At 40.8% G+C, this 27,836-nt stretch overlaps 1 protein-coding gene across 1 annotated transcript; it reads right to left on the minus strand.

Moving 5' to 3' along the window:
- Positions 1-24,531: 24,531 nt before the first annotated feature.
- On the minus strand, positions 24,532-27,426 carry SLITRK4 (SLIT and NTRK like family member 4). The gene has a single exon (XM_063313377.1). It carries the CDS (start codon positions 27,387-27,389, stop codon positions 24,885-24,887), a length of 2,505 nt encoding a protein of 834 aa, XP_063169447.1. The 5' UTR covers positions 27,390-27,426; the 3' UTR covers positions 24,532-24,884.
- Positions 27,427-27,836: the final 410 nt, after the last annotated feature.

A 27,836-nucleotide genomic window follows, 5' to 3' on the forward strand; every position in this document is an offset into this window, starting at 1 on the left:
AGGCTCAGTTTGAGTCTATCTCTCCTTCTAGATAAAAAATATGATTTGCTGAATATTTTCCAGATGTGGAAAATGCATGCTAGTTTTATGTATGTCTTCAGTGTAGAATTTATTTTTATTGATTGGGATTGAGAGGGTGGTGTATGGGTTCCGTGTAGAATTTATTTTATCAGTTAGGGTAGGGGCAAAGGAATGTTATATAAATCAGATGTGTTATTACTATGGATAATAAATGCTCCTTTCCTTCCCCCCTGGTTTACGGAGGCATTTACATTTGCAACCAACCAGACATCATGAGTTAAAGTCATCTTTTGTGTGTGTCAGTTGCACTCTTCATCAACACTGATTGATGCTTATGCTGACAACGAAATGTGCAGTTGTTTGGTCACATTAGCACATCCCATGTCCATATCACTCACAGCTCCTTTGCTCATTCATTCCTTAGAGGACATAAGCCAACCTTAAAATCTGACTTGCCATATTCAGTTGGAGGTCATCCCTGTTAAAAATGGCTATGGAGGGCAGTAATTCAAAATCACCCTTGGGATGTGATGCCTCCATTGAGTCCTGATGGGGAAGAGTGGGAGGGGGAAGGGAGGGACTTATTTGAAAATGTCTATTTTGTAAAGCTAAGTTTTACAGTGAAAAGGCATGCTTTAACATGGATGTGTGGGCTACATAACAATATTTTATATAGATATAGATATAGATTTCTATTTATCTGGTAATGCTATACCAAAATCTGCCTTGCTATCTCTCAAACGTTTTCAAAATTCCTTTCCCTGCCAAAGAGGCATCTCTTCTCCCCACCTTGCCTTATTCCCCACCCCCCATCCCTTTTTCTTGCCTGATGTCACTTTTAACTGTTCCAGAAAACTTAACAGTCAGAAAGCCATCAGAGACCTTGGAAGGGCAGGACGATTAAGGGGATAGGCAGATGCATCAACTGTGACAATGCTTGATGGGAGATCTGCTGTCCGTCTTTGTTCTGCTCTTTCGTTTAAAGCTCTTGCTAAGTACTCTCCTTACATTTTAATCCCTAAATTTTCTTCCTTTTTTGTTTTTGGTTGAAATAGCATTTGCTCCCCTGAATCTTCCAACATGCTATTATAGAAATGCTCAACAGCTGAGCATTCAGACTTTGCTCTGGGATAGCATTCCATAGCTGGAAAAAGTTCTCAGATACCGATGCACCTTTCCCAGGACATTGCGTTGTTGTGTCTGTGGTTCCACAGAGATTAATAGGGTATCCTACAGCACATGGTGCTCTCATCCCTGGCTTCTTATGTGGGAGGATCTGCTATATTCAGCATTGCTTCCCTAAAGACAATCAAGTCACTAAACCCGCTCCCCCATATACACACATCTTTCCTTGTTCTAGTAAAAAAAAACTGTTGCAGCCCCATGCTAAGAATCTGTTTGGGAGTTATACGCAAGCCTGTTCAAGATTTTGATGGGGAACTGGAACTGAAATTAGCAGTTGAGGTTTATCAGAAATTACCAGAACAATTGATCCTGGTGAATGGGGTTTTTGCAGCTCTAGTGTTGCTGACAGTATTTGTCCAATTTCTGCTTAAATATCTTTAATTGATAGACAAATGCTTCCTGAGTCAGCTTATATAATGCTGAACAGTGAAGCTATTTGGGGATGTCTCCTTTTATTAACCGGTTACTACAAGGTACTTGACAAGGATCTGCCCTTGGAGACAATTCAGGAGCTGCAGCTGGTACAAAATGAGACAATGGGGTTGGAACATCATTTAGAGGCCCCAATTAAGAAGATTAGAAGAAGAACCTGAATGGATCAGGCCATCTGAATGATGTTCCAGACAATTTCTATTGTCTGGAACATCATTTAGAGGCTGTTGAACACCTGCCCTAAAGGAACTAAAGGGTTTTGGAGATGCTACCAGTAACAACCAATGTTTTAGTAATGACATTTAAGACCCCAAAGAGTGGAGGGGGTGCCTCTCCCACTGAGCAGTTTTCTACATTTGAACATTAAGATGTCTGGCTGCGATGAGCATCCTATAATTTGTGACACTGGAAGAGGGCACTAGGAGAAGACCTTCATTCATGGCACCCTGGGTTTGGATTGATCTTTTCCTGGAAACCACACGGGCATTGCTATTACTGCAATTGGAACTAAATGAACACCTTGCTTTTCACTCCAGCAACTGCAGCTTGGCTCTGCCCAAATGTTCTTGTCAAAATCCATGCCTCTCTCTGATTGCATTATGGGGGCCATTCCAATTTTTTTTTTTGGAAGAATTTTACTGTTATTTAATGCCAGCACTTTATCTTCTGAATTTTACGGATTGACACCCCAGCTGAGAGCCTTAGGATAGTGGGCAGGTTATAAATATTTTATTAATCAAATAAATACAAATCTGACTCTCTAGTGCTGCCTCTAAAGCCACATGCCTGTTCCCTCTTTTGCATGGCAGACCATCAGTACTGAAAACTAATATTATGATGATCCCTCCTTTATTCTCCTTTCTTCAGGCAAAACAAAATAAACTCTTTCAGTTGATGTCAAATGCACCCAGTGGGCCAAAGTGTGAGTCAGAATGCTGGACTAGATAGCTGACTGGCCTGATCCATTCAGGTTCTTCTTCTAGTCTTCTAGAAGAAGACCATTATATTGGTCCCCTTCTCCTTGGCCTCTCTCCCTCTCTCCCTCTTTCTCTCTCTGGGATGTGTGTTTGTATGTATGTGCATGAGTGAATGCTGAGAGAGAGTGACTGGCCCAAAGTCACCCAGCTGGGTTTTCTTAGGAATGGAAGCCAGATGCGTGATTTTGGACCAGTCACTGTTTCTCAGCCCTAGACCTGGAAGCTGAAAAACTTCTACATATCACTGGACCAGCATCATAGATAAGAATTTCAATAAGGAGGCCTTCATCCTGCAGTGCATTGATTCAGGATGATGGACCAGAAAAAATTATGTTGGACAAGGTTGAGGGAAGTAGGAGAAGGGGGAGATAATGGATCAGATGGATGTCTGGGATCAAAGAGATTATTGGAACATCTTTGGAAGAGTTACAAGTTACTAGAGATAGGTCATGATGGTGAAAGTTAATCAGTGACTCTCTAGGAGTAGAGCCTAATCTGAGGGCATCTAGCTCACTATTAGGATTAACTAACTAACCCTCATGATTATATATGGTCTGAAACTTGGCAGCAGTGTTGGTGGTGTGAGAAGAAACCCCTCCTGTTTTCACAATTGAAGATGCCCCTCTAAAAATCCTTGTTCCTTTTTTGATTCCCCCTTAACACCCACCTTCTTCTTAAAGACGCTCCATCCTTTAAAACAAGTGGGAATCTCCTCTGATGAGTTTCATTCCTCCCCTCCCACCCTAACACAACCCAATCTATTCCTAATCAAATTCATGTTCATTTTGGTTGTCAAGGAAACAATCACATAATTAGTTATATAAACAAACTGTGAGGAGTGAAAATGGAAAAATAATGGGGGGAGAGGTTAAGTGGAAGCATGGACACCCTTGTGTTGATACTGCCTCTTCTGAATGCATCAGCAGGGAGGGAAGGTGGTTGTCATGAGCACTGATGGTGAGCAGGAGGGGGCCCCTATCCAGGGGGGAAAACGCATGCATAGTACTGAGGAGTTGAGCAGCCATTCAAAGAGACACAGATCAGACCTGCCTTGACTTTTGGGGTTCATCTGTCTGGGTTTTCCCACGCTTCTTCAGTTTGTTAGGATTTTCTGTCTAATGTAGCAGTAATAAAACACTAGAGACCTATTCCTCATCTCAGCCTGGTTCCTGACTGTTAGGACAGTGGTCTTGTATTTGAAAAGCTGCTAGTAAATAACTGGTAAACAACTATTCTCTAGCTACTCATTTTAATCCACAAAGTGCATTTTTGGTACATCATTATTACTATTTTAAAAAAAAGAGTCATGCGGTTCTTCCATTAGTGTATGGGTCTGTATGAGTCTTTCTCAGTGTGCGCAATCTGTTTTCAAGCACTTTCTATTTTCTGCCATCCACATTTTCCCCATCAGCTTAATTGATTTGCCAAATTCTTGGGTCTTCAAAAGGCAGACTATGTGAAAAGCAACCTTCAAAATAGATAACTGGAGCTGCCACAACAAAGGCAAATGGTTGCTAGGGCAACCTGGACCATGTGGCAGCTCTTAGTCAAACTTTATCCTTTCCCTTAACCCCCACATCCCCCCAGCACCAATGTTCTCCCAAGATGGTTAGTTGCTATCACTGGAACCTCAGCAGGAAGCTAAAATCCCAGATCCTACTGGTTCAATCATTTCCATTACAAGCAGGATACACTAGGTTTTCCCACCAGCCTGCAGGGTTTTATTTATTTATTTATTTATTTTTTACTATCATGGTAGCTCCCCCAGCTTTTGTTTTTAAAGAGCTTTACATATGGATGTATCTTGTAAATTAAGAAATGCATATGTAATGAAGCCACTGAGAAGAATTTAGAATTTTGCTCAGTGAAAATGTATTTATTCTTAGTGGAAGTTGTTTGCCTGTCTATTACTTAATGGTTTCATTTCATTCTGTTGGTGTTTGTTCTTTTATTAAAGACAAAGACTCGGAGGTGCTTTAAAGTCTAAGAAATGTAATATGGTATATGCTTTCAGGGACCAGAGTCTACCATGATGAGATGGATGGAGTTTTATTTTAAGCTGGCAGGCAATACACACAAATTTGTTAAAGGTAAAGAATTGGGAAGTGAAGTTGGAAAGAAATGAAATGTGATCACTCTGGCATTTACATAAAATCCTTAATAGATGCAAAATCTCTATCTTCATTTTAAATCAATCTTTCCTGGACAGAAGAAGCAAATAAACAAAAAAACAAATGAATGCCACAATGCTGAGTTTGAGTAACTTCAAAAGACATTTTGTAGAAATGGAAAAATCAATCAATGCTTGTTTCTCCTACATTCAAATGCATTAATTCTCCAGTACTTTCCATCATGTTTATGAACACTTTGCAAGATTTGGTCAGTACTTGTTAACAACAACAACAACAACAACAACAAAAACACTAAACCATTTCAGCCCTTTCCCCCACCTTCCCTGGCTACATTTCAACAAATTCAAACATTATCTTAAACTGCTTTCAATGTAGGTGATAAAAAGAAGTGTGGTGGAAAAAGACAAACCAGCTATCACAAGATGGTTGGATTCACAGGGATACAAAAACAGACTTTTAAGAGTTAAACAGTCCACTTTTTTCTGACCAGATGGACTTTCCCAAATGTGGAATCCCTAAAGATTGGTGGACTTCAATTCCAATATTAATGGAATTCTTGGCATAGCCATGCTGGTTGGGGACCTCTGGCTTGGGAGTTAAAATCCAAACATTTGGAGATTACCCAGATTAAGTAAAATTGGAGTAATGGTCAGTTTTGTTGTGCTTCCTTCCATCTGTTTTATGATGAAATTCATGTTTAGAGTTCTTATCTGTATATATGAACCAAATAAAATTGCCCATACCTTCCCCAAAATGTTGAATCAAATGTTGATACTACTAACTGTAGAAACCATGGACAACAAGACCTATTTAATTGTCCTATCCATAAATTAATAAATCAGACTAATTAATGTTACCACCCAAAACATTTCCGCTGAATTAATTGGGGTCAAATATTGCACCTTTTTCACAATGGCTACATTCAAAGTAAATTTGTAATGTATACAAAGTTAATAATGTTCTCCCCACCCCAAGTCTTTCAAACTGGGCAGCTGAGTTCTCCTCTGTACAATTAATCTGTAACAGTAATTAGTTATAACAATACATAACTCACTGTCTGGAAAACCCAGCATATTTCTAAAGTGAGACCAGATGTTAGAGAGAAATCAAAATGAGGGAAAAACACTCACAGAGAAGCATGTTCCTGATTAGCTAAAAGAAAGAGAAAGAGGTGTGGCCGTTAGCAAAAACGGATGAAGTTAGCTAGGTGTGATGTCTGCAGGAGAAATTTGGTTTCCAATTCTATATTTCTACTTTTCCTTAGCAGCACCTGCTTGCTGTAAAACATCAATCTTCTTGTTTAGATGTTGACTGTTTCCAGTATTACTGGCATCTTCTCATTATTGTCAGTTCTATCTTTCTTTTTCCCCCCAGGAACTATGAATATATTGAGTGGATTATATTGTTATTCTTAGCCAACTTGCATCATGGAATTTCTTCCTTTTAAGATCACATAAACATGCATTTAGAACATGAACTTACTGCATTCTAGGTCCCCAAACTTCATGGAGATGCTAATTCTAGAATTAGAGTGTGGGAGCAGATCACATTACAGCCTTCCTGTAATTTAATATCAGTACCCTGCATTCCAGAATGATTAAAAAAAAAACAGATCTTGACTTTCACTGTTAAGTTTCCAATTCTTGAGCAAGATCGTCTTTCTTCATACCTGTTGCAAGAAGTTGACATCCTTCTATTGGGGTGGCCCAAGCTGGAGACATTATTTAAGGTGGGGGCCAACTAACACAGAATTGAATGGAATTATTACTTGAAGTGAAAACTATGTATCTATTGATGCAACCAGAAATACGTTTGCTGACTTCTTCCTTCCAAAGACCTGCAGAAACATTGACATTTTTTGGGATACCAGGAAAGATGGAAACACAGTGGGTTATGTTGGATAAGGTAGTGTAGCCTTGGTGTTTCTAAAAGTCTTTCCTGGACATAGACTGAGCTTTTCTTTTAGAAGTTGTTATTTGCATTCAAAGCCATTCTCTTGCTGTAGGCAGTAGACTGTTTTTCCATCACTGGGTTTATGGACTTTTATTTTGAAAACTAAGAAATCTTTTCAGATAAATCAAATCTGTGGCAGGAGCACAGAGAACTCAGAAGTTGCTTTAAAACAAGGAAGAGGAGGAGGAGGAGGAGGAGGAAGCTCAGAAGCATTCCTGGAGATTGGCATTTTGATATATGCTTATTTTGTTATGCAGTAGTGTTTGGAGAGGAAGAAATGGTAATGAAGGAATCTCCCAGATTTATTGCCTGGGTTCCTGAGATCAGTCTTGTTGCAAAGTGTTCGACCTACTTCTGCAATGACTAAGAAGAAAGAAAGGGAAAAAAAAAACATTAGAAGGAAACACCTTGGATGCTGCCTCAACGATATGACTTGAAATCACAATTTCTTCTCCCTGGCTGCTTCTCACCGCTGTGCTGAAACCCAACATTTGAAGCCAGAATACCAAAAATCGTTTGACAGTGATGTCTCTGCATCTAAACAAAGTTGGACAAAAGAGGGAGGATGTGATCCAAGGTACCTTTTTCATCAACCAACCCTTCTCAGCCTGGTGCTCCTCAGAAATGTTAGACTTCTGATTCCAGTTTGATTGAGAACTCTGAACGTTGAACTCTGACATATCTGGAGGGTAGCAGCTGGAGGAAATTGATTGAAAGTTTTATTGGTCAACACTAATACTATGAGTGAAGAGCCTCGTGTGGTGCAGAGTGGTAGGCAGCAGTATTGCAACCAAAACTCTCCCCACAACCTGAGTTTGATCCCAGCAGAAGCTGGATTCTCAGGTGGCCGGCTCGGGTTGACTCAGCCTCCCATCCTTCCGAGGTCGGTGAAATGAGTACCAGCTTGCTGGGGAAGGTGACGGCTGGGGAAGGCAATGGCAAACCACCCCGCTCTATAGTCTGCCAAGAAAACGTTGTGGAAACAATGTCCCCCCAAAGGGTCAGACATGTCTCAGTGCCTGCACAGGGGACTTTTCACCTTTTCAATACTATGAATATTTCTGACTGTCGTCCAGGATTGCAAAATATCAATATTTTTAGCTTTCTATACAAACCAGTAGATTTCATTTTTACATTCTTCTGTGCAAACAGTTGCAGTCATTCATTAACTAGGAACTTCTGCAACAGAGTATGTATTTCTGGGGTCAAGATAATCTTGCATATTTCTTTCAGCTGTCATCGGTATTCAAGTAGAAATAGTTTTCTTCTTGTCATATACCTTTATAGATCCTGTAGAGTAAATGTCATCTATAATTCACAGGCATAGAAAGAGAGATGTATAAAAAAATGTACAACGACCAAAGGGCAGATTGTTACTCTCTGTATATTTGGAAATTCAGTCATGCACCTACAAATAATACAGTTGCAACTTGCGGACCAATAAGACTAATCTATCTCCCAAATGTGATTCCTTCCTTATTGTTCCAACTAGCATTTTGTACAGGCAGCAGGACTACCAGATTTGGGCTGCCAGAATCCATTGCCTTCTAGTGGTCATCTGGATTTTTGTAGCCCTAAACTTGCACAGGGAATCAGATTATTAAATCTCTGCATAATCCATGAACTAATTTGTTCTGGGGTAGGTTATAGCTCATGATTACCTCAGAAGAAATAATGAGAAAACAAGGCATCCTCCATTAGTTTCCCAATCCAGTTCCATAGTTTTGTTTTATAGAGTCATTTAAAATACCGATTTTGAGGTAACCCCTGATGCCCCCAAGGGGAAGAGATCTAGAATGTCCTCTTTTCTGCAATATGCTATAAGCAAGTTGCCCTTCAGATTCTTGAGATCTTAATTCCCATCAGCTCTGGCCATATGGCCAGTAGCAAAACATTGTGTCAGCTGTAGTCTGAAACATCTGAAAGGCACCAGGTTGCATGTCATGGCACACAAAGAGCATGGCACATTTCTTGTGCGTCATGAAGTCCTTGAACAAATCCGATGCTACTTTGCTTGCAACACTGCTTTCTGTTCTGATTATGGCACTTCAAATACATCATGTAATATTAGCAGTTCAGAAGCTACTATAATGATCAAGAGGCTGGAACATCCCCCCCCCCCCCATGAAGACTGCAGAGGTTGAGCATCTTAACTACAAAGAGAAAGGTAAGAAAGGGAGGCTTAGGTTTTTGTAAAAGTCACCTTTCCTCACTGGCAAAAGAAAAACCAAAGTAAAAGCGAACAAGAAACATTTTCCCCCAAGTCCTGGGTATCAGGTGGTCTTCAGGAAAGGCATTGAAAATACATGTTGCGAATTCTTGAAAGACAAACCATTTACACTCCTGGGGATGGGGGTTTTCCCTTGGAAGTTAATCTGCAATCATGGAAGCTATACTTTCTTGCAGACATTTATACGTATGCATAGAGACAGGAAATTTTTCTTACTTCTGTCCCTTGTTCAGATTTGGAGATCCATTTTCCATGTGACTATTATTTTCCATAATGCATCATCCTCATTTTATGCCCTCCTTAGGAAAGCTGAACAGAAATGCTTTCCTTTCATACACACAGACACACACATTGCTTGTACCTGCACTTCCTCATTTTGTAATGAACACATTCCATTTTCTAATTAATTAACCTTTTTAAAAAAAGGCTTGGATATGAATCAGACTTCAGTGAGATTGTGGCTGATTTTGCAGTGTTTCTTCTAGCTCATACAGTGCAGTGAATCACAACCCAACTGGATGGATGCAATTCACAAGAAATGAACTGCATTTACAGGAAATACAACCACACTCTGTACATTGTGTAAATGTAGCCCTGAGTCTTTAAATGATTTGGTTAAGCATGTTGTGTGAACATAACCATTCTCTAACTACAACTGGGGTGATGGAAGGCTGAAAAAAACACCCTATGGAGCTGTTGATCTAATTGATAAGGAAATACTGTATGAAGGCCAGGGCATTATACCTGGGAACTAGGATGAAGCATGGAGAAGACAGATGGCTCACTACTTCTTTCCCTGACCTGCTATCCAATGATGAAAGTCTTATGCATCGTCTCACTAATTGCCAGCATGGGTCATTAGCAATGTCGAGGAATAAACCAGCTCCATCTTCTTTCTTCTCTCTGGATCCATCACTTGTATATCCTATCCCCTGCACACTGAAGCATCAGAAAGTTGTGGAGTTTTTTTGGTGCCTTCCAGTCAGTGCTGACTTCTGGTGACTGCCTGGACAAGTCCCTGCAGTTTTCTTGGCAAGAATTCAGAAGCGGTTTGCCCTTGCCTGCGTCCTGGGGCTGAGAGAGAGGGACAGGCCCAAGGTCACCCAGTTGGCTTTGGTCCTAAGGTGGAACTAGAACTCATGGTAAGCTGTTTAGGAGAGCTATTTTTAAGATGACCATAACATGTCTTACTCAATGTGCTGTGCAAGTACTACATCTGTAAAGAAGGACCCAGAGGAGGAGGAAGCCAGAAGAGAAATATAGGATGGAATATGTGCATAATTTAATCATCAAGCTGGAAACTTAAGTATCATGGCTAAAGCTCTCTCCTTCTCTTCCCACCTGTCTCTCCTTCTCTATCCCTCTCTTTTGCATATTTATCCTATCTTTCTTCCAGGACCTCCAGCCATTCCTCTATGCTCCTATAATTTTATCCTCTCAACAATCCTGTGGAGAAGATTAACAGGGATATGAGATATGGGGTTTGATCCCCAACCCAACCAACACTTTAACCATTGCATTTGATGGGCAAGTCTTGCTCAGGTGTAAATAATTAATGGCAGTCAACCCCTATGCCTTTGCTATCCAATTTAATTTTTTTTTAAATCCTTGAATCAGACTGGGATAGGGCATCCTTCAAACAGAGGACACTAAGTAGCAGAAGATCCTCTGTAAAGCAGGAGATCAGCCTGCTGAAGGAGCTTTGCACCCAATGTCTTTAATGTTGCAAAGGTTAGTCTTTGTTGCTTGAACTGGAATCTAGATAAATGTATCCTGTTACATGCGAGCATAATAAACATCAATGTTTGCCTTCTCCTGTTCATTTTTAAGACAGTTTAATGTTTGAAGACCCATTTCTTGCACTCAGGTGGTGAGATTACCCCTTGTCTGGGCTATGCCACTGAATAGTGAAGGTGCACTCTCATCTGACCAGATCCCCTCTTTCACACAGAGTGGTAACCTATCAGGGAGATTAAGTTTCAACCTCATTGTCACCCCGAGTGCTGGTTGTCTGTGTTCTTGGATTGACATTCCACTGAAGTCAGATGAAAAGTGACATTGCCCATTTCTGTTTGTCCATTGACTCAGGCAAGAGAAAGGTGGTTTGTTTTCTTTAAAGAACAGTAAAAACATGGTGCTAAATCAACATCATTGGCTCTCTCACACACCTGCACAAACTCGATGGGCATCAGCTGTAAACAAACCAAGCCTAATGTAGCCTTAATTGTAGGACAAATGTTGGTTGATACTGCCTTAAACTGAGCTTCAATATCACCACTGCTGAAGGGAAAAATACACTGAACTTCTTTTCTGAGATCCCAGCAAGAAGACATGAAACTCCTTAGCCATTTTAGGAAAAAAAGGTTGTTGCTATAGTGCCATCTTCAGAGCATTACACAAAGTAGATTTTTATACCCTCTTTCCCTGTTTTTTACCTCCCATGGAATGTGTTGTTGTTGTTGTTGTTTGATTAGAGTTATTGAACTGGAATCCCAGTAAAACTATCAGCTGTAAATGCTTGTCCTTCTTGATTTAAGAAAGGGAAGGCAAATGATGCCCCAAGGGGAGAAATTAATCAGATGTATGTCAAATGGCTTTGGAAACTCGGGTTATAAACGACAACAGCAGCAGCAGCAACAACAACAACAGATGTAGCCTCTCCAAAGGTTGGAGATTTCATGAAAGTTGCAACTCATCAAGGGTGAAAAAGGACAGTTAAAGGCGTGTGCATGCGGGGTGCAGAAATGCATTTATCATTTAGGCTAAAAATGTTAAGACAAAAGTTAAGGACTATTTTCTGTTTTGCGTGCCAAGCGTTATCAATATATCAACATGCCTGGGAGGAAAAAGGGCACTAGGAACACTTGCCATGTTTATTCCTAGACAGATTGAGAACTAATATTCTGGAAAACATTTGGAGAACTTATGTTTTTATTTTTCCAGGAGCAGAAGGAGGTCTCTTATTTTGAACATGGCTCCATGCTAGCAATGGACAAAGAAATTCTCCTGTGGTTTTTTTTCTCCCCAACAATTCTCAGTCCATTTGATGAAAGAGTATTTGCTTTAGAACGCTTTACAAAGGAGAAGAGAAATTCACTGAAAATCTCCTGGGAGGACTGTCATGTTCTTGCATTTAATTAGGAATGAGGTGGTCGAAGATTTGTGTGTATGTGTGTGTGCTTGTGCATTTGTGTGTCTTGTCTTTCATTATACAATTATTTCTCTAGTGGTCTATAGTCTCCTGGATTTTCCACACTTCTAATGAATCTCAAGCTTAGACCTCAGGATGGAACTTTTCCATGTGTCTGTATGTGTGTGTGCGTGCACAAGAGCAGAACTAATATCCCTGCCAAGAAAAAGTTCATTCCTTGAGAAATAATTGAAGAATTTCTCTTCCCCCTGAAGAAATTCAGAGAAGTTCCAGCCAATTTCTCAGCGGATAGGGAATTTTGAAACACCATATGGGTCCTCATCTAACTCATGCATGTCATGCGTCCTCCCTCCCCAGTTCTTATGCATTTATACAGTTCCTATCATTGACATGCTTCTGCTGGCTGAGGGTTCAAATGGAGTTCAACACACCTGGAGGTTGCAGTGTGCTGTGTGAATACAGAGGGCTGTCCTACATGAAGGATGGCACATGGACAACCTGGGGAAAGTGAGAAAGCCTAGGTGGGGTTACTTGATATGTGGGTAGCATCAGTCTAGCTCTCATGGAGAGACACTAAGTAACCCCTGTAGGTTACAACAAGCAATTACATGGTGTGATGTATATGACACACTGACAACATATATGATGTACATGACACACTGACAACAAAGGTCCGCATAGTTAAAGCAATGGTGTTCCCTGTAGTAACATATGGCTGTGGGAGCTGGACCATAAGGAAGGCTGAGTGAGTGAAGATAGATGCTTTGGAACTGTGGTGTTGGAGGAAAATCCTGAGAGTGCCTTGGACTGCCAGAAGATCAAACCAGTCCATCCTCCAGGAAATAAAGCCAGACTGCTCACTTGAGAGAATGATATTAAAGGCAAAACTGAAATACTTTGGCCACATCATGAGAAGACAGGACACCCTGGAGAAGATGCTGATGCTAGGGAGAGTGGAGGGCAAAAGAAAGAGGGGCCGACCAAGGGCAAGGTGGATGGATGACATTCTAGAGGTGACGGACTCGTCCCTGGGGGAGCTGGGGGTGTTGACAACTGACAGAAAGCTCTGGCGTGGGCTGGTCCATGAGGTCACGAAGAGTCGGAAGCGACTGAATGAATAAACAACAACGACAAATATGACAGGGTTTGTGAATTGTACTAAGCCATGAGATACTGAACAAATATTTCACTGGATTTATACAACACACAAAGTCACAGTGTTTACCATGTCTTACCCCTATCTTTTGCAATGGCTAGGGTCACATCAAATATTAAGTCAATTCTCCCTCCAAACATACATACTTACGTTCATGTGTGTGTGCACGCGCGCACACACACACACACACATACACAGCTTGGAATGGTGCATGAACATGCATGAACATGCCCTGTATTTTCCATGGAGAATGGATTCCTTATTCGACTCACAGTTAGGGTTTCCCTTCCCTACCTTCCTTTACCCCCTGTCTGGGTGGAATATAGCTCATTGTAATGAAGTGTACAGTACTGAGTGTATAAACGGGTGGAGAAAATACATAGAGCAAGAATGGGCAGAAGAGATCCATTCATCTCTGTTTTGCCTTTTTAAGAACCTGCAAATACCCTTTTTCAAGCTGGTGGCACCCCTACTGTGAAATTGACTGGGTACCAACAATATTCATTATCTGCAGAGCACTTTCATCTAAATATATATATATATATATATATTACAGATATAAATGCAGCCTTACAACTCCATTTCAAACAATTGACCATTATTGTCCTTTGTTTTACCTTTTTGCTAAATAGGGAAATGATTGTCAGTCCTGTCTCCCCCCTCATTCCCCCACCCCAGCTTCCTGCAAGCTGTAAAGAAGAATGCATAGACCAGACGGGATTAGAAGACATCAGAGATAGGAATTTACCTGCAAACTCATAAGCATCACTCATTGGTTAGTAGTCCCAAGCTGTCCTTACTGTATTTAGGCTCAAAAGTTAAGCAGGGGCAGGCCTGGTCAGTGCTTGGATGGGAGACCAGCAACAAACACTAGGGCTGAAACCTTGACTGGGAAGCTGTACAAACCTAACAGAAGAAAGCAATGGCAAACTTCTCCTGTACTGTTGCCAAGAAAATTGCATGGACACTTCCATGAAATCACTAGGTCTTAGTTTAGCTTGAGCAAAGCTTTACCTGAGAGCTGTTAAATTGAAGGAACTTCAAAGGGCACATTTCCATATATATAGTCCTGATTGATTTTCTGGATCTGGAAAGTGATGTTGAGTGTGGGTTTCTGAAACACCAGAGCCAAAGAAATGAATGGTCCTATGACAGAGGAATAGATCCTTTTTCATTGCTGGGTTGCACTTGGCCTTTGAATAGTGAGCATGAACTGTGCTTTGGCCATTTGCAGGGGCTTAAAGGATCTAGTCCATGTCTTAAAACTCCAGAACCCTCTCTCCAAAGAAGCCTGCTCCCTACCCATTTTGCCTCGCAGCGCTCAACTTCATACAGAATATGGGTTGCAGCTCTTCAAACAACATACATTGTGCACCCCTGACCTAGAATGAAAGTAACAGTTGATTTCATTGACAACTTCCCTAACCTTTCCAAGGTGACTGTCTAGGGTGTCCTGTATTTAAAGTTGAAAGTTCTCCTATTGTTCCTAAAGATAGACCTAAAAGGTAGGGGAAGTTAGGGTTCATCATCTCATAGCTACCCATGAGCTAGCTAGTGTTATTTCCAATCACCATAGTGAAATTTTTACATCATTATTTTATCTAAAGAAGCTGTCTTCACCCAAGAAGACAGCAACAGAGAGATCCACTTATTTAATATATTTAAATACAGTAGATATAAATATATTAGTATTTAACATATTTAAATAGTATTCGGTATTTAAACATATTTAAATAGTAACATATTTAGGATCATGCTAAATAGTTGGTAAATAGCTTTTTTTTTTTTTTTTTGGTGCCTTCGAGTGAGTGTTCACTCCTGGTAACTGCCTGGAGAAATCCTTGCAGTTTTCTTGGTAGGATTTTGGAAGTGGTTTGACATTCCTTCTTCTTCCTAAGAAGAAGGCCCAAGATCACCCAGTTGGCTTTGTGCCTCAGGCAGGACTAGAACTCACGGTCTCCCAGTTTCTAGCCTGGTGCCTTAACTGCTACACCAGCCTGGCTCTCTAAATAGCTAGAATGCAATTAAAGCATACATAACGGGAAGGTTATAGAACTAAACCCCCTGATTGCCTTCCCACTGAGAAAACTCTATCACATTCCATCACAATTGCTTAGTAATGCTACTCTGTCTGGTGTACAACCCATTCTCAGTTTTGTGCATTTGTGAATGTCCTAGGTCACTGCACAGTTGTATAAATAAAAGATTGTGGACCAGTTGTGGAAAGCAGGGGAAAAAAAAACCAGTCTGCAGTGGTGAAGGATTTTCCCCAATGTTAGCAGGAAACTGGAAGCATTCTGGAGGTGGCTTTCAAGAATTGGACTTCTATTCTGGACTTACCTAGCCATAAGCTCCATTGAAATTCTAAGTAATCGTACTGAGGATTCAGCTGTTCAGGTTGAGCAAACCAAGATTGCTCTATACTGAATACAGACATGCAAGGCAAAGCTAAACAAATTAATCAGTGATGGATTATTATTGCAAAAGAAATACATAAAAAATTGCAGGACCAGAGTTGCAAAAACCTAGGTGGAAACCCAGTCTTTCAGCAGCTTCTTTAACAAAAGACAGTTGACAGCATTCTTTGTTTCTTTCAGCGTTATTCACAACCAGATGAGAATGACCAGGAGAGCTCAACATGCTAGAGTTAATAGAGAATCATGCTGGATACTGTCTCTCGACTGCACTTGGTCTTTCATATTATTAACTGGGTTTGTAGGCCAATAAATACTAGAATATTTGCAGGGCATTCATTCTTCTTTGCAGCATTTTATGATCCAGCTGAAGTTACCTTAAAGAAGCTTGAGTGACACTGAGAAGAAGCACTGATCTCATAAAAACAGAGGTCCGCTTTCTGCAATATTTGGCTGTGGATGTTCTTTAACAGTGATGATTTTGCTATCTGCTTTCCCCGGGCCAAGAACTATATATTTTTTTATCTAAACATTCTGTGGAATGTTATCAGTGAAACGAATGAGAGTGAAGGATGAGAAGATTATGACTGAAGGGAAGGCAGGCCAAATTAAAGGGGGCGCAGAGAAGGCAGGGAAGGAAGGAAATAAGCAGGGTTAAACCGCTGAGCTGCCGATCGGAAGGTCGGCGGTTCGAAACCGCACGGCGGGGTGAGCTCCCGTTGCTCATCCCAGCTCCTGCACACCAAGCAGTTCGAAAACATGCAAATGTGAGTAGATTAATTGGTACCGCTTCGGCGGGAAGGCAACGGCGTTCCGTGAGTCATGCTGGCCACATGACCCAGAAGTGTCTATGACAACGCTGGCTCCAAGGCTTAGAAACGGAGATGAGCACCGCCCCCTAGAGTCGGACACGACTGGACTTTACGTCAAGGGAAACCTTTACCTTTACCTTTAGAACAGAAATGGACCAAAGAAACAAGTTGTTTTGGGAAGGCATTTGGTGTTATTTCTAATGAGCCATCTATGCTATTTAAGGTGGAGATCAAGATTAGCAAACATGGGAGATCCCAATATGCAAAAACCAAGGACCAAGATCTCAAACCAGAACCTCTGTGGGTTGTTACATCCCTCTCAAATGTTCATTTCCTATTCTAAATGGCCTTGTCTGAATCCCACCTCCAAAATCATCAACTATTTAGGCAGTGATTTTTTTAAAAAAAATGTTCCTGCTTTTTGCTTTGATTAATGATCAAGACCCAGAGAACATGCCTTAAAGAGTAGAACAGAGTTGCTGACTCTAGATGAATTAGCTGGACCTCCAGATGTGCTGGCTAAATTATAACCCTCATCATTCTCTTCCCTAAAGGTGATGGAATTTATCGTCTAGCACGTGCTCAGAGAAGTAACACCTCAAGTTCTATAGCAACGCTATTGTGTATATATGCGATTGTGCATACTTTTTTCCTCACCTTGAATAATGACACAGGCCTGGACATTCACCCTTCCAACCAACAGTTGCCAAATATGATTTGCAAGGAGGAATTGATTGCCACCTTTTCCCTACCTTCTGTGTTTAACATTTAAATTGCAGAGAAAAAATTAAAATGAATAAAACCTATTGTGAGGACTGCCCTTCCTTCTCCCCTGTTCAGTGGCTCTGGGGTATTACTTCTTTGTCCTAGCAGTTGTAGGGACACCATTAAACCTCCCAAACCATGTGTCTAGCAGAACGTAAGCTAATTAACTCTGCTATCTCTTCTGACATGCCATCTTGAGACTTTGACTAAACAGAGACATTGTCTTTCAAAAAGCAGACAGGTTTGTTCTCTCCTCTACTGCCCAATCCCATGATTTGCTTATATTCAACCTGACGCTGCCCATCAATGGGTTTTTAAAGCATTTCACACAACTTCACCACTGACTTACGGCATTCACAGCCATAGCTCGTATAGGTAGGAGCTGAAAGTAGATCTAGATTTACAGGCAGTAATACCTTTACTTCTAAATGGAAATTGTCTTCTGTTGCCCTGGCTGCTTCCTACTTCCACTTTTCACCTGCCTATCTCTGCCCTTTGTTTTCATCTTTCTTTCCTCCATTTTCTACCAGTCTCTAGACCACACCATGGAATTGTACTTAGTGGTCTATTAAGGGGAACTGCAGACAGATCTTGGGATTTCTAAACAGAATTTTGATTTGGGAGTCATTAAACCATAAACACCAAGCTCCTTCTCAATGCAGGAATCCATCCAGCAAAGTGAAGCCCACCACTATCCCAAATTTTACTATTAGTGTTTTTTTTTTTAATACTAGCATTCAAACAGAATCTGCCTTCATGTAATTTAGGAATATTATTCTATGTTGCATGCTTTGGGCTGAGAGAAGAGATTGTGGCCTTCTTTGTGACACTCTGATTTGTGACACTTGAAGACTGATATCATATTTCCTTTCTTTTCCTCATTTCATCTCAGCATTAAACATAACTGATTCTTTCACCCTCTCCTCACGTCTTCTTTTACCTGTTCTGGCTGGAATCTTAAACAAAGATGCACAGAAGTGGCTATGCTACTTGACTGGTGTTTGACCAATGCAGAATAAATCGAAACTATTATTGCCTGTATTAGGAACCTATACATCTTCTGATGCAGCCCAAAACTTCATTTGCTTTTTGGGCAGCCACATCACACTGATGACTCATATCCCACCTGGGATCACCTACAATTCCAGGATTGTTTTCCTACACACTATAACCAGACCAGATCCATCCATCTTCTGCCTAGGCATCTGACCTCTTCTAAGGGAAGCATTTATCTATTAAATTTAATTCCCATATTGTTCAGCCCACTTTTCTAACCTGCCAAGATCCTTTTGCAATAGATCTCATGGGGTGCCAAACTCCTTAACAACAGAAGCCACAAAAGGGGTCTCCTATCTGAAACGAAGGAAACATGGAGACAGGGGTCCTGGCCTAATTTTTGCATATGAAAGATCCATCAGTTCACTTGTGATATTGTAAAAGCAAGTCTGGATCAGAACCATATGCTCAAGACCTTTCTTTGATTCTACATAGAGCTATTCTTTTACCCCTCATGCTGGTTGGTGCACCCCAAGACTCTAACAACATCTACAGTAGGTGCTGGGAAAAAAAAATCTGGCAACTCCTGTTGCAGTGATTGCCTTCGAAAGGATGAGCCAAGGACAGATCTATCAATAACTATTAGCTTTGTTTACAAATGAAATCTAAAACTGGGGCTATACAAAAAAGCAAAGTAACTACCTTCCCAAGCTATACATTCAATTATTTTTTAAAGCTGGCTGGTCCTGACAGCAGGATGTTGGCTAAGATGGACCTTTGGATTGATTCAGCAAGACCCTTCTCACCATGGCTGTCTGCCCAGGATTGTCTGCAAAGCCCACATCTGAGCAAATATCTGAAAGCTCCCAAACGAGCCATCGATTATGGAGAAACCCTGACTTAGCTTCCAAAAAGCTTCAGTGATTTCGGCCCTTGCTGGCATATTTGCTGATGAAATTTGAGGAACTGGATTAAAGGTTTATTTTCTTCCATGACCCAATTGATTATTTTGATACCCCCAAGGTTCAAAGAAGACAAGAAGTTATGCAATTTGGCTGTTTGCAATGCTTGGATCTAAATACACTGTAATCAATAGAGAAAAAAAGCTGATGGCAATTGGTTTGCCTCAAGCCTACCATGATAGATGTTCTCTTGGAACCAATTTCCCTATTCAGATTCAATACTTACAGATATGCAGATCTAATAATTACAGGTATGCAGATGAAAGAGGGCATCATTTTTCCCCATTGTGATAGAACGTATTTTATGCCAATAGCCACGCTCTGCTATTTACATTTATGACCTGACGCACCGTACGTCAACATCAGACTGCAGAACAGTCTGCAGTACTGGTTTACAATATCCATACAGCTACTACTAACAACAACAATTATTTCAAACAGGAAGCCAAAACAGAAGCATCATAGACATGCTCTCTAAAATCAATTTGGAAAAGGAAGGGGGAGGCAGAAAAACAACAGACCTTGCCCCACAATTCGTTCTAAATCCAAGCAATGCAATACCTTAAGGATAACGAATAGGACTTTGTACATTTCGCACGTGCACATATCTCCATTAGTGGTTGGAAGCCCATGCAATGTATTCATATTATTGAGCTGTCAGAGTTCAGAAGCCACTGACAGATTTCCTGTGTTACTTCATAGGCTTTTCAAAACAAAACAAAAGAAAACAAGGCAGGTCAAACCAAACAGCTACAAAATCAACTGCTCTATGACTGATATAGTTGTAAGTAATATACGCAAGTGTGAATTAGCCCTTCAACACAGGAACAATAATCTATATACTACTAAAACTCTTGTGTCTGTTTGATACTTTGTAACCTTTAATTGGGTGAAACGGTGCATTGTAGGGCAACAATTTTTGAACAAAGGAACCTCAGATGGACTGACTTACAGAATGCATCCAAAATCCAGAATCCATGACTCCCATGGAATAGAAATTTGGCCATTTTTATAAAACATTTTATGGCAAAAATTATCGTAAAGCATTTTATGACATAATAAAAAATGTCATAAAACATTTCCTCTGGTCAACTCCTGATGTTTGATTGTGCTATACAGTTCAACGTTGGCTACTTTCAAGGCAGGTCCATCTCCGAACTTTTCCCTGAATTTTTAAGAACTTTTCCAGTACACTGAGGAATCTGGTAAGGAAATATCTCTGAAACAATGACCCAATGGGTCACAGGTTTAGTTTTCTTTAAAATCTTTCATGTAGTACCTGCTGCTGACTCCAAGTTCTGGGAGAGCAGGTTAGCTCCTGGGAGAACATCCCCAAGAGAACAGCTTCCTCTTATTGTCTCTAGCATCTGGGCCAACTCCACCGAGCCATCCAGGAAAGAACACAAGGCACATTCTTGCATCCAGAGATGAGCACGAATGGACCTCTAAATTACCCCACCAAAGTTGTCGATAGATAAAATAGGAAGATGGTTTTTACAAATTTCTTGAGGGGCAGAAAACAAGAGCATTGAAAAAAGGAGATATTTTTCAGGAGTTCCCCAAAGGATTGAATGGAAATGTATGAAGCCAAGGGGGCCATAGACCACAGAAGAGACAGACAATTCTGGCATTAAAGACAAAATATTCACATGGGCCACCTAGCCACTAATAAGGGCAAGAAATCATTATTGATAAGACCTTCACCATAATTCTATTCTCTTTTGAAAGTAATTTAAGTTGAAGGGGGCCTGGAATTATCAGATTAAATGACAACTTGGGGAGGAAGAGGCAGGAAAAAAATATTTGTTCAGCGTTTGACCCCATCTTTATCAGGTGAGTAAAAATTGCTAAAAAGTCCTGGAAAGTGGGGTTGACAGGGTTCTCCACGCCAGGCTATAGGCCTCAGGAGATACGTGATGACATCTGACAGCTTATATGAATCCAGTGGCACACAGTCTCATGGTGAACACAATGTACAAGGAATGCACATTGATGTCTGGCATTTCTTGAGAGCAAAAGACAAAAATATCACAGAGCTCCCCCCCCCCCCCCCAAATTGCAGTTGGGTAAGAATTGATTTCCACCAACATTGTACTACATCTTTTACTGTTCCTTCAACGTGGCCTTCTTTCCTTGTAAGAAGCATAAAGAAAGACTATAGAGGGTATGTAGCACCATTCTTGTCCATACACTTTCTGACTTTGTCTGAATTCATATCTGATACTAAAGTTAATTCCCTGTTAATGCTAAACCTCAATGCCTGAACACAAACATCAATTCATATTAAGCCCTTATTCTTTTAACCAGATTGTTGAATAAGCCACAGTAGCCTGGTTTTCATACAATGCTAAGCCAGAATGCCTCAATTAATGCATCACTTTAAGTTAAAACAAAGTGTATTGTGTGTGAATCAGTCCAGTGAGTTACTAGATATCTCTCAGTGTTCAACTGTTAGTATTTGTCTTTTGCAACATTCAAGACACTGTACCAAATGATCTGCACTGTTTCTTTATACCTTGGACTGGAGAGGAGGGAATTCAAGGCCTCCACAAGCCAATATTCATGATGAAAATGTCTTCCTCTTTCACGTATTTTCAATTTTCATTCAATTATTTAAACATAGTTCTCATAAGCAGCAGATGGTGAAGTTACCTCTGATTCATATCACTTCAGACCACAGATGGAAGCTCTACTTATTGAAAGCATTCTTTCCACCAAAAAAAAAAAAGTAATTTCAAAATTCCCTGAATATACAAAGGCAATTTCCATATTCTAATTTTCAGTCGTTAAGGCAATTTGTGGCTTATCTCTCTGTTTCACAAGGGAGCGAAAAACCCAGACACAGATCCATGATATCAATTCCCATTTGTGACATTCTGATCCACAAAGAACCACCTGGTCCAAGCTTTTATTAAAGAGAAGAGCTTCCATTCATTAATGCTCAACTAATTATCTTGCATCCCTGAGATTATTATAACTTTCTTCAAATGATGATGGATTTCGGAAGGAATTTAACTGAGCAGTTATTCCAGCTAATACATGCTGCACCACAAGAACAACCTTTTGCCTAGTATTTCAAGACCTTCATTTTGCTTGTCAACAAGAGTCTGTAAATAAGTAAGCAAATAAATAAATGCCACAGCTCTCTGCTTAGTCCAAGAAAATTCATTCAGCCTTCCTTAACCTGATGTCCTCCATGTCTGGGAATCCTGGGAACTGCAGTCTCAAAATTTCTGGAGGATGATAGTCTAGGGAAGGTAGATCAAGTGTATGAGAAGGTTTATACTTAACTTTTTTTCCCATCTCCTGAATTTTGATGGAAGCAATCTATTGCCATTTGAATTTTACCCACAGCCTAATCCAAAATAAACAATGAAGACAATAACAACATAGTTTTTGGACTCAACATTGCAGGTAGCAGCTCGTTGGCTGAATGGAGCAAGAAGAAAAATCTAGAATGCAAGGTCAAAGAGTAGGGGCTTCTCACCGACATTTTGCATTCCATGTACATGAAATCTGTGCTAGAAACTTCTGACAATGCCATCTCCTCTGCAGCCTATATTCCAGAAACAGCTTTACCACCTTATCATTCTTTGGGTGAACTAGACCTGAGACTAGATCTCCATAGGTACTGAACTATCCATGAAGATTGAGAAGGAGATCCATCCAAACAACAGCAGTAACAAAAGCTTCAATGTTCTCCAGAGCTTGGTCCTTCAGAAGTATAAACATTGCATTTTTCATAATGGATTGTTTTTGCTTTCAGCCATAGCAATCAAACTATATCCATGACTGCAGTGGATGGGATGAAATCTGCATCTAGGCGTATTCAGATATCTGGACATTACAACACAACATTAGTGACCACTATATGCCACCAAGTCAGTCAGGATACCAGGGAACCAGGCTAACACAAGTTGTGACACACCAAGCTGAAAGCCACCTGCTAGCATATTGAACAGCTTCCAACATAGGAATTGTAGTTGATCACACGCTGAACAACAGTAAAAATCACAGCCCTAAATCTCTCTTTCTCCAGAGGGGGCCAAACCCTGAAAACTCTAGGAACTAACTACAACATTTGAATACAACATCTTCAGAGGGCACACATGTAGGGAAGAATGGGTATTTACTAGTGATGGATCAGAAAGTAGAGAGAACTTATGAGTAGGGTCTTGGTAGCCCTTGGTATGGTTACTTCCTGGCTCTAAAAGAGATGGGCTAGTTGGTAAACAGCCTTCAGGCCACCAAACATGGTGGGAAAACTGCCTCTAGTCTGGTTATCTGTTCATACTTTGGAAATTGCAACCAACTGCAGTCAGCTCCACAACCCAATCAGAAATGTCTGCACACACTATTACCCTGTCTCCTTAGTGACTCCATCACCTTGAGCCACAACAACACTAATCCCCCAAAACTGGAAACCATCAAGAGCCCTGAAGTTCCAACATCGCTAAAAAAAAAAAAAAAAAAAACCCAGGCAAAATTGAATTAAAAAAAAAATTAAAGCTTGACCTACGTGACCCAGAAATCAGGTGGCACAAATCTAAAATAAGACCCTCTGCTGTTTTCACAAGAGTAGTACAGAACATAATTTTATTATCGTCATTATTATTCTTAGACCTGATCACATTGACTCTTGAATAAATCTATACATTTCGTCAACAGTTGCTGTTTGGTATATTTGTTCTCTTTTTAAATTATATTGAATGATTAATGCACCTTTGTGACCAGGAAAACAAATCAGGCATATTTAAATACATATGAGGAGTACATAATTTTTCCCCTATTTAGTATACAAAGTACTTCATAAATATGAATTATATTACAAAAATAATTTCTGAGACGCTCACACAGCAAGCAAATTTTTGAAAATTCTGGACAACCTTTGGGGGTTGAAAGGAGTTTCATGGGGGTGGAGTTGGCTTGTCTTAACGTCAAGTATTTTCTTCCAATCCTTGTTGCTGCTTCTGTTTCGTTTGAATTGATTTTATGCAGATTTCTGGTATGTATCAGATGGTCAGATTGACTGGCATGGATGCAATGAATGGCAATTTAAAAACAGGAAAAAAAAAGATCTCTGCACAATTTTAACATTATAAATCCAGCGTTTTCAGGATGCAGGCCGTAAAGGTAACCGATTTTACACATAACTATCGAATGTTCTTTCGTTTGCATGCTTTTGTGGTTTGTAAAAACTTTTCAGGTAATCGCTAAAACAGTGCTGCTTATCCACCACATATTATAGGGTTTAACTGATTTCAGTTTCTTTAGCAATTTTAATCCATGTGGAAATGGATGACTCACCAACACAAGGACCAGTTTCTTCTGCTTCTTTTTTTTTCCTCTTTCTGTCTCATTAGTTTTTCTTCTTGTGCATTTGCTTGAACAAATCACAAGGAGATGAAAGTTTTGCAATTAAGGGTAGAAAATATATATGCCTCTTGAGGTTAAATTCAGTGTAATATGTTTATAAAGCAACACGTTGGTAATAGGGTTTTGCAGTTTTCCCTACCATTTCCCCACAGGGCAGAGTTTCAAGAAATAAAATCTATTTGGAGCTATAGTTTTATCACATTCCCATGGATCACCTGCCTCTATGCCTATCAGGAGGGCATCATATTTGGAAATGAAAAGTCAACAAAAGGCACTTGCATCGTTAAATAAATGTCCTCTGTAGGAAGTCAGATCGCATGGCCTAGATTTTATTCAAAGCCGTTTGCTCTTCAAGGACTTGCAGATAGTCTGGTGAGCCCTGAAGTTTAGCTTTCAGTTCAAAATACTCACTTTTCCTTTGCTCAACCACTATCTTACTGTGATTACCCCCTATTAAAGATTTGTTTTTTCTGTCTGGCTGTTTCTCTGGATATCGTATTTCAAAGCCACTGACCCCTATACTGTTATACTCCTTTTTATTTTCCAGAAAATTCTGAATAAATACATTAGAATCCCGCCCTGGTAATAACTCATCCAATTCATCAATGGTACTAAGTCTCTTTCGGGGATCCATGTGCAATAAATCTTTATCTTTGTCACTGTTGTTTCTCAGGATGACTTTCTGGCCTGCCGGCTCCGCAAACATAAACCCCGTTTCAGCCTCTTTTAAGCCACACGAATGTCTTTTGCTCATGTGCTCAATTGTCTGAGGGATGAACGCTTCGGCCCCCAGAGTGTCCTTTTTGTTGGAGATGTGGTTGTGTTTCTGCAACTGCAGCTGCATTGAACTGCATTCAGGACTGGCCAGCCCTTCGTGCTTCGTGGATGGTTTCTTGTTGCGGCGAAGAACGAAGACGAGAAGGCAGAAGGCGACAAAGACAGTCAGAATGAGGACCACCAAGATGCTCAAGATGAGGATGGATAGGGGTACTGGGCCACCAGGAGGACTGCGGACAGGGCCCAAAGGGGTTGTAAATGTAAATACAGGTGCTGGGCTGGTGAAAAAGGCAGACTTGAGGAGCTTGGGACACAGGATCTCATTTTTGAGAGCCTTCAGTTCAATGTTAGCAAACTGCACGGGGGTCTCACACTTCAGTTCCTTCACCACAATGCCTTCGTTGAGTTTTTCCAGCCACAGCTTCAGAGCCACCAAGTCGCAGGTGCAGTCCCAGGGGTTCCCTTCCAGGTCAATCTGGGTCAGAGATTTCAGGTGGTCTAGCACGCCACTCACAGGCAGGTACATGAAATGATTGTTGCGCAGGTTCAGCCGAGCGAGGGGAGCCCGGGCAAAAATGTAGGCTGGCAGGCTCCGCAGCAAGTTGTTGTTCAAGTACAGGAGCTGCAGGTTGGGCATCAGATCGAAAGTGCCTGCCAAAATCTCTTTAATGACATTGTATTCCAAGTACAGGTACTGAAGATTGTGCAGGCCAGCAAACATTTCAGGACTGAGCCGCTCAATCTGATTGCCGTTGAGATACAATCTCCGTAAATTGGTCAGGTTGTGGAAAACTTCCCCTTTGATTGCTACAATCTGATTGCTGCCCAGATGGAGCAAATCCAGCCCTTCAAGTTCCACAAAGTCAGACATCTCCACATTCTTGATATAATTGCCATTAACGTGCAGCTTCTTGGCATTCGTGGGCTTAGGGACCAGCTCCGCTAGGGACTGGATATTCTTCTCTTGGCAGTTGATGCTCAATCCCAAGTCTGAAGGATGGGTTTTGCAAATGCAGGGGTGTGGGCAAGGGGTCAGAGGGGGCACCCTGGTCTGAAAAGACACAATTTGACTGAGATTGCGGCTTGAGAAGGGCTTTCCGGCCACAATTCCCGAGATTTTAGAAGGGTTGGTCGTTTTGGGAGGCTTGGTAACCAACCGGTGCATTGAGGTTTGCGTGGTATGCCCGTTGGGTGTGCTGAAGCCAGGCTCTAGCTGGGAAGGGGGCAGGATTCGGACATCAAAATCACTCCCAGTCCCCATGGCGCAGAGTTCTTGTTTGTTGGTTTCCTTCAAAAGCCTCCCATACAGATCGCTGGGGGTCTCACAAATGGCTTCTCCAATGTAGATGCTGTAGGGCATATTCTCCAGCCATGCCTTCAAAGGCAGAAGATCACAGGTACAATTCCATGGGTTGTCCTCCAGTTGCAACTCCACAATGCGCCCAATGTGCTCCAGCACGCCAATGTAGGGCAGTTTCTGTATGCGATTCCCACGGATATCCAAGTGGGTTAGAGAAGCAAAACGGAAAATATTATCAGGTAGGAGAGAAATTAGGTTGTCATTAAGAATGAGGACTTTTAGCTTGTGGAGCTTATTGAAGGCTCCTCGCTCAATATATTTGATTAAATTGTAGTCAGCTTGGAGATACTCCAAGTTCTCAATGCCAAGGAAAGTGTCAGCTCGGAGAACCTTTAATTCATTGTTGTTCAAGTGCAACTGTTTTAACGCACTGAGACCCAGGAAAGCTCCTCCCTCAATGTTCTGTAGCTTATTATTTCCCAGCTGCAGGGACACCGCATGGCTAAAATTAAGGAACGTGTTTGGATACAGGATAATCAGGAGGTTATTCTGAAAATTGAGGTGATAGAAATTAGACCAAGGGGGTTTCAGCTGGTTCGGTCTGTAGACTGCCACCTTCTCACAGTTGACATAAAGTACATTCTCCACCGACACACAGGAGCAAACATTGCAAATTTCCACCGATGAGTCAGTTTCTGGATCTGTAGAAGAAGCTGGGCTGGACAATACCAGAAAAAGCCAGACAAGCATCTTTCTCAGATCAACTATCAAACCTCCTGTTCCTGAACAAAGATGGATGGTCTAGAAAAGACACAAAGGGCATCGGTTTTAGTGACCAGCATTCTTGAATTAAAAGGATAACCAGTAAGACAATTAAGACAATAACTATTATTATTATTATTATTATTATTATTATTATTATTATTATGCACTCATGGAGCTGCTCCCTGCCAAACAACAAGAAATAAGAAGGTGGTTAGATGTGTTAGAGCAATTCAAATAGGGAATAGATGGACTCTGCATTGGAAATTAGAACTCCCAGTTTTTTATTATTTTGGCTTTCCTTTTGGTTTCTCCATCTCTCCTTCTGTGGCACATCCTCTCTTCATCTCTCCTCTCTCTCTCTGACATACATGCATAATGCACAACTCCAATGCATTACTCTGCATGCATAACAGAATAAAATTACAACTGCCT

This window comes from Candoia aspera, chromosome 12, assembly GCF_035149785.1.
Source record: "Candoia aspera isolate rCanAsp1 chromosome 12, rCanAsp1.hap2, whole genome shotgun sequence".
Taxonomy (NCBI): Eukaryota; Metazoa; Chordata; class Lepidosauria; order Squamata; family Boidae; genus Candoia; species Candoia aspera.

Excerpts from the sequence above, each read along its gene's own strand:
- SLITRK4 (XM_063313377.1), bottom strand. The coding sequence starts at position 27,389 with ATGCTTGTCTGGCTTTTTCTGGTATTGTCCAGCCCAGCTTCTTCTACA.